Source organism: Mobula birostris, chromosome 14, assembly GCF_030028105.1.
Source record: "Mobula birostris isolate sMobBir1 chromosome 14, sMobBir1.hap1, whole genome shotgun sequence".
NCBI classification, from domain to species: domain Eukaryota; kingdom Metazoa; phylum Chordata; class Chondrichthyes; order Myliobatiformes; family Myliobatidae; genus Mobula; species Mobula birostris.
The window spans coordinates 32342824-32350401 of NC_092383.1; the positions used below are offsets into that span (position 1 = coordinate 32342824).

The 7578-nt window shown below is 46.6% G+C and overlaps 1 protein-coding gene across 2 annotated transcripts in view; it reads right to left on the reverse strand.

Moving 5' to 3' along the window:
• Positions 1-7263, reverse strand: part of LOC140209810 (lamin-B3-like) — a 115124-nt gene extending 107861 nt beyond the window's left edge. For both annotated transcript variants that reach the window (XM_072278320.1, XM_072278319.1), the window contains exon 1: positions 6756-7263. In XM_072278320.1, coding sequence (XP_072134421.1) covers positions 6756-7084 — 329 coding nt within the window. In that variant the 5' untranslated portion in view covers positions 7085-7263. The remainder of the gene's footprint in view (positions 1-6755) is intronic.
• Positions 7264-7578: the final 315 nt, after the last annotated feature.

Genomic DNA, 7578 nt, shown 5'->3' on the forward strand with positions numbered 1-7578 from the left:
CGTATCATTTCTATATATATTATGTGGTTATTTACGATCAATACATGTACAGGTTTCCCCCACCATCCGGAGTGTTCCTATGAAACGGTTCATAAGCCGAAATGTCGTAAAGCAAAGAAGCAATTACCATTTATTTATATGGGAAAATTTTGTGAGCGTTCGCAGACCCAAAAATAACCTACCAAGTCATGCCAAATAACACATAAAACCTAAAATAACAGTAACATATAGTAAAAGCAGGAATGATATGATAAATACACAGCCTATATAAAGCAGAAATACTTCTCTACAACGATTGCCTGCACAGATCTCTGTAGCGAAAATCTCACGCAAGCGCTGTTGGCATAAACGCGCTCTCCAGTAACCTTTAAACTATGAAGCTGCCAAATCTACCAAATAACACATAAAAGTACACAGCTATATAAAGTAGAAATAATGTATGTACAGTGTAGTATCACTTACTGGAATTGGGAAAACAGCGCCGAGCACACTGATGATGGTGTGTTAGACTGAGTCGTCGCAGGCTGGGTGGTGCAGTGGCCCCCACCCTCCGGACCGCCGACCCGATACATTGCCACGAAGAACGCAGCGGTAGCCGGGAGGCACACAGCACATCTTTAAGAAAAAAGCCGAAATAAACATGCTAATTAATTAGGTACTGCCCAGCACATAAGCATCGGCGCAGATCAGAGGCGATTGCCGATTGCATCGCCTCTGATCTGGGCCGATAATTACGTGCTAGGCGGCACCTAATTAATTAGCATGTTTATTTCGGCTTTTTTCTTAAAGTGCTGTGTGCCTCCCGGCTACCGCTGTGTTCTTCGTGAGTCGGTACAGTATCTTTCCGGGGCCTGGGTGTTGGGGTGGTGGGACATGGGGGTGTCATCTCATCATCGATCAGTGCAGACAGCTCATCTTCTCCTATGACTGCCTGCCTCGATGTCGAAGGTCGAGGTTCGTCGTCTGCTGTGGAAGGCTTGCTTGACTGCTGAGCCTCCCGCATTTTTCTATCATACAGTTGTTTGTAAGCACTCAAACCATTCTTCAAATATCCCCTAAACCTACATACCCTTTCAAAATTAAAGTCGTACTTTATCATTGCAGCGAAAATCTCAAGCAGCTGCTTCACTTTTTGCATTCAGTTTCGATTGTTTATCCTTTCCTCTTCCAACTGCATCAGCTCCTCATCTATTAGTTCTTGGTCATGGGATGCCAAAACCTCTTCAACATCATCTTCGTCAACTTCCACAAGCCAAACTCACTTTGTCTTAGCTTTGTTCACCACGATCGAAACACTTAATTATGTCTAGTTTTACGCTAATTTTAACACCCTTACTCTTTCAGGCTTTTTCGACACCATAGAACTCATCTTGGTAACGGCTGCTCAATGCAACGTGTTTCAGCAATGCCGTTCCGAACGCGGGGGAAGAGCGGCTGCTCGAGGCACGCGCTGCCTTTCTTCGTAGCAGTGAAAACACCTTCTGAAAGCCAAAACAGGGTACTAATGTAGGTCTTTCGTAACAGTGAGGTTTCGTAAAGCGAACGTTCGAAAAGCGGGGGACGCCTGTATATAGTTAAATGATAATAAACTTGACTAAACAAAAGATTTCTGGGTACTAAGAGAAATCCAGGTATATGGATTAGTGCAGAAAAATAAAGAAGTATTAAAAAAAATCAGACGATCTCATTAGTTGAGAAGGACAAGGGGACTAAATGCCCTACCTCTGCACCTATTTACCATGTCCCCTTCCAGATCAATATCTCCAGCATCAAGGCTTTTAACCAGTTTGGGTAGGTGTTGCTTGTGTTGTCATGAACATTGATGGCCAGTGCTAGATTGGGATAGGTGGGGGCTAGGGCAGAAGGGCTACTCTTCTACAGCAAAGTATATCTGGCTGTGACCGGAGGACCTTTTTCTTCCAGATACTTTACATAAACTCCATTTTGCTGTATTCATTAGTGAAGAAGTCAATGACAACTTGGAGCTCAGTCTCTGAATTTGCCTATAGGCAAGTGGCATCTGCTCACTAAGTCAACTGAAGATACCTGGGTTCAGCGTGAAGATAGCAAAGCTTATATTTTCATGCTTTAGATTAACTTCACTCCTGCTGGAAGCAGTTGACTTAATTCAAGGTTAAAAGCTAATGAGACAAGAGTGGAATCAATGTTATTTAAAAACAACAGAATTATATTTCGAAGAGCACTACAAAGGTCATTTACTTCAAAAACAGAAAAAAAGGGTAATGAAATTATTCTACCATCTGGGATGTGCTTTATAAGTTCACATGGTACATTAAGGGCCCTGTTGATAGTTGTAATCATTAATTACCAATGGCCTTATCACTCCCCTACCCTTGCTCTGAAGATGTAAACAAGTCTACAAACACTAATGTAAATACACCATCCTGAGAAAAGTAGTGTTATGACTGGTTTTAAAAGAACAGATTTTCCATTGAATTCACAAGTTTACATTCGTAACACTGTCATAAAAATCTCCAAAAGATTACTCAGTTAAACAACTGTAGATCTATAATAATCAGTTTCACATTACAACTAATACTGGATTAATGACAGTTTTTTTGATTTCATGGTATACATTAATTCACGCTCCTCATGATCTAACAGCTATTGCGACAACAAATTATCTTAACAAGTTCAATGCAAAACAGATGGCAAATACGTGTCAGAATGAGATTTTCAGAGAAAACACACAGTCAGGTTCTTCAGAAAATGAGTTGAGTGGAAAGTGAAATAGTGGGAGTTGGAAGTGAGAGAACAGAATATTCTCAACTTGGAGCCTGTTATAGATCATCACCCATTTTTTAGAAAAAGTTATGTAGTATTGTCATCAAGTGATGACAGTTAGACATTAGAAGGGAATTAAAGGTATGTCCTATTTAGAATGAAGGCAAATGAAGAAAAGGAATATCTACATTTAGTTTATAAACATGGATGGCATTTAAATATTTTATATAACTAAAACAATTGAGAACATGTCAGTCAAAACTATGTTCTCCGAGGACAACATACAACCTAAACTATTAGTAAGTTGGCTAATACAGAAAACTTCCTGAAAAATGCAACCGGCTAGCATTAAAGCAAAACTTATATAATGTACCCAAAATGGCAGATTTTACCTAATGAACAATACTGTTGCACAGGTAATTCCCCAATGGACAGCATCAACTAAATATAAAATACAGTAGGTTCCAGTTAATCGGGCCATCGGTTCATCTGCTTACTTGGAAAAATTCCTACAGAACAAAAACTAATCAAGAATATAGGTGGGATTTCCTTCATTTAGTTGGAACACTATGGTGCTAATTGAGATAGGATTCTACTGCCAAACAGTTTCTAACTAGCATGCACTGTGTGGTCATTAGACGCTATATAGTACTTAAAGCAAATAGTTTTTAAATAGCAGCATTTGAGTGTGTTTGTTTCAATAAGCAGCAATTTTTGTCACTGATAGTTGGCAAGAAATAAGCAGTTAGAAAAATCAGATCTGTTTTGCTTCACGCATTCAGGCTTGGAGATGCCAGAAATGGCCAGGAGTGAAAATGAAACAATTTCACTATTTCAATGAGTTAGCAACTACAATGAATTTGAAGGTGTCAACAGTTATCTTGAATGTTTTAATGTATATTTTAATGTTTTAATGGACTCTTATTATTTTGAATGTTACTATGAAAATGAAGATTTGGAGGATGCAATTGTCAAAAGCACTGTTTGAAGACAGTCCATTACCTGCACTAGGTGTGTGTGCTGATTTTGTTCATTTACAGTCAGTCAAAAGAACACGGCAGCATACACTGGATGAATTCCTTTGTCGATAACTATTAGGAACTACTGTACAGTTTCAGAGTATTGAAATAGTATTGGTAGTGTTCTAATTTGTTCTGTTTTTATTTAAATACATAATTTGTTACTCAGTGAAATGGTACTTGTCTTTTCCATACCTTTTTATCTATCTCCATGAAACTTCAACTAATTGGGGCCGCTGCTTAACTGGCCCAAAAGGTACTGGTCCCGATGTGTCCTAATTAATTGGAATCCACTGTATTTTATTTTATCAGGCATTTATCTGTGAAAAAATTATGTCTCTTAATGTCAACAATATTGTACTTTAGTTCACAGCAAATACCCAATGTGCCATACTTAAATCTCATCATGATAGATCCAGAATTACATTTCAACTTAAACTTATTTTCTATGAAAGCTAGTTTTGCATGTTGCTATAACTTTAAAACTTCAATGTCCAAACTGCCTCTGGCATTTCCGGAAAACAGGCTCTCAAAACTTGCTGGATACAAAATAAACTGTCGTTTCTTATCAATGAAGGCCCTGTTCATGCATCATCATAAGCAATCCAAATTTTACAAGCTCACTTTTTTATATATACTGTAGGCTCAAGTTACTCACTTTTCAATTGTCACCTTATTTGCTTTCAAAGAAAATAACGAAACCCTTGTGAACACGAATCTTTTCTCAAAGGGCTATAATAGTCCTGATTTCAAACAAACTTTTAAAAGATGCTACATTTACATAAGAATGATTTAGAACTTTTGATTCTTGCCTTTTGGAGATCCCCTGATATACTGTATGCGTGAATATTACAATAATCAGCCTGAATTTCTACCAAAAGTCAATTATCGAGAGAGCTACAATTATAATTATTTTGAGTTATTATCCTCCGGGACAATCAACAGGTAGAAAATAGTGTTGAAGACAGAAGGGAAAAGTCCACTATTTTGGATTGGTTACAAAGGCATTCATACCAGTTTAAAAAACAGGAGCCAGATGTGGGCCTGGTGAAGCTCCTCTGTCATCCAGTAAGATCATGGCCGATCCAACCTCAACGCCAACTTCCTGCTCGCTTCACACATCCCTCATTTCCTAGGAGTTCAAACTCCTATCAATTTCCCCTTTGAATATATCCAGTGACTACAACTCCATAGCTCTTTGGTAGAGCAAAATCCAGAGTCACAACTTGAAGAAAGGGAAATCCTTTTCGTCTCTACCCGAAATAGTACATCCTCATTATGAAGCCATAATCCCAACGTATAGATATTCACACTAGGGAAACTCTTCTCGGAATCTACCCTATCACATGCACCCCTCGCCCCAGAAATTTCATATGTTTCAAGTTCATCCTCCATTCTTCAAAACCCCAATGAATATAGATTCGCACAATCAGCTTAACCTTTCTTTATATGCCAATCAACACAGGATCCATTTCTGTAATGCCTCCAATGCAAGCACAATGGGGAGAAGGGAATGGGGGAGAGGAGGGGGAGATGGGGGGAGAAGGGAATGGGGGAGAGGAGGGGGAGATGGGGGGAGAGGAGGGGGAGATGGGGGGAGAGGAGGGGAAGATGGGGGGAGGCGAGAGGGGGGAGGGGAGGAGGAGGAAGGGGAGGAGGAGGAAGGGGAGGAGGAGGAAGGGGAGGAGGAGGAAGGGGAGGAGGAGGAAGGGGAGGAGGGGGGAGGAAGGGGAGGAGGGGGGAGGAAGGGGAGGAGGGGGGAGGAGGGGGGAGGGGGATGGGGAGAGGGATGGGGAGAGGGGAGAGGAGAGGGGAGGGGAGGGGGATGGGAGATGGGGAGAGGGGAATGGGAGATGGGGAGGGGAGAGGGGAATGGGAGATGGGGAGGGGAGGATGGGAGATGGGGGGAGGGGGGTGGGAGATGGGGGGAGGGGGTGGGAGATGGGGGGAGGGGGGTGGGAGATGGGGGGAGGGGAGGGGGGATGGGAGATGGGGAGAGGGGAGGGGGAGGGGGGGGATGGGAGATGGGGGGAGGGGAGGGGAGGGGGAGGGGGGATGGGAGATGGGGAGAAGGGAGGGGGATGGGAGATGGGGAGAGGGGAGGGGGATGGGAGAGGGGAGGGGGATGGGAGATGAGGAGAGGGGAGGGGGATGGGAGATGGGGAGAGGGGATGGGAGATGGGGAGAGGGGATGGGGGAAAGGGGATGGGGGAAAGGGGATGGGGGAAAGGGGATGGGGATGGGGGAGAGGGGATGGGGATGGGGGAGAGGGGATGGGGGAGAGGGGATGGGGGAGGGGGAGGGGGAGGGGGAGGGGGAGGGGGAGAGGGGAGGGGGAGAGGGGAGGGGGAAAGGGGAGGGGGAAAGGGGAGGGGGAGGGGGAGGGGGAGAGGGGAGGGGGAGGGGGAGGGGGAGGGGGAGGGGGAGGGGGGAGAGGGGAGGGGGGAGAGGGGAGGGGGAGAGGGGATGGGGAGAGGGGATGGGGAGAGGGGATGGGGAGAGGGGATAGGCGATGGGGATAGGCGATGGGGGATGGGGATAGGTGAGGGGGTATGGGGCATGGGGAGAGGCGAGGGGGTATGGGGGATGGGGAGAGGCGAGGGGGGATGGGGAGAGACAAGGGGGATGGGGAGAGACAAGGGGGATGGGGATGGGGAGAGGCGAGGTGGGATGGGGATGGGGAGAGGCGATAGAGTGGGATGAGGGGGGAATGGGGGGTGGGGGATGGGGGAATGGTGGGAGGGGGAAAGGGGGGAGGGGAGGGGGGAGGGAGGGGGAGGGAGGGGGAGGGAGGGGGGGAGGGAGGGGGAGGGAGGGGGGGAGGGAGGGGGAGGGAGGGGGGGAGGGAGGGGGAGGGAGGGGGAGGGAGGGGGGACGGGGGAGGGAGGGGGGGAGGGGGGAGGGGGAAAGGGGGAGGGGGGAGGAAGAAACAATGTTCCTCTGTGCCGTATGCCGCTGCGAGCGGACAGTGTTGGATACCGGCCACGGTACCTCTCTCGGAGCTTGCGGTTCTCCTCGTGAATCCTGCCCTTTTCCACCTGCAGTCGTGCTCGCTCGGCCGCCGTGGCGTCCAGCTGCTTCCGGCAGTCGGCCAACTGCTTCTCCAGGAGGCTGCGGGTGTTGCAGAACTGGGAGCTGTCCGCTTCCAGGCACTCGGCGAGCCGCCGCCGCAGCGCCTCTCTGTCCGCCTCCAGCCAGCAGTTCTGTTCTATGCAGAAGGCCAGGCGGTCGTTCAGCTCCTGCAGTTCCTCCTTCTCCTGCAGCCGACTCAAGCGAGCCGGACTCGGGCTGGGGAGGTGCGCAGAGCTCCGTCGTTCCATTGCCCTGTCTCCGCAGTCGCTGCGCCGTTCCAGGTTCTGCCAAGCCCAGTCAACAGCTCCAAGCAACGAAACTACTCACAACACCAGGAGGAGAGGTCAAGCATTGCACTTCTACAAGTCCCCCATTGTGACACACATTTAATGGGCAACGTTATTTTGGGGCTGAATGTCAGATGTGATTAATGCGTTCAATAAAGAATACCTTATTAATCATTTTAAACGCAAACAACAGGAATTCTGCAGATGCTGGAAATTCAAGCAACACACATCAAAGTTGCTGGTGAACGCAGCAGTCCTGACGAAGGGTCTCGGCCTGAAACGTCGACTGCACCTCTTCCTACAGATGCTGCTTGGCCTGCTGCGTTCACCAGCAACTTTGATGTGTGTTGCTTATTAATCATTTGCCAGTTTTGCAGATGACACTAAATTAGCGGTGCTGTGACAGTGAAGAAGATTACCAAGTTCACAGGGGGATCTTGAGTTGGGCATTTTGC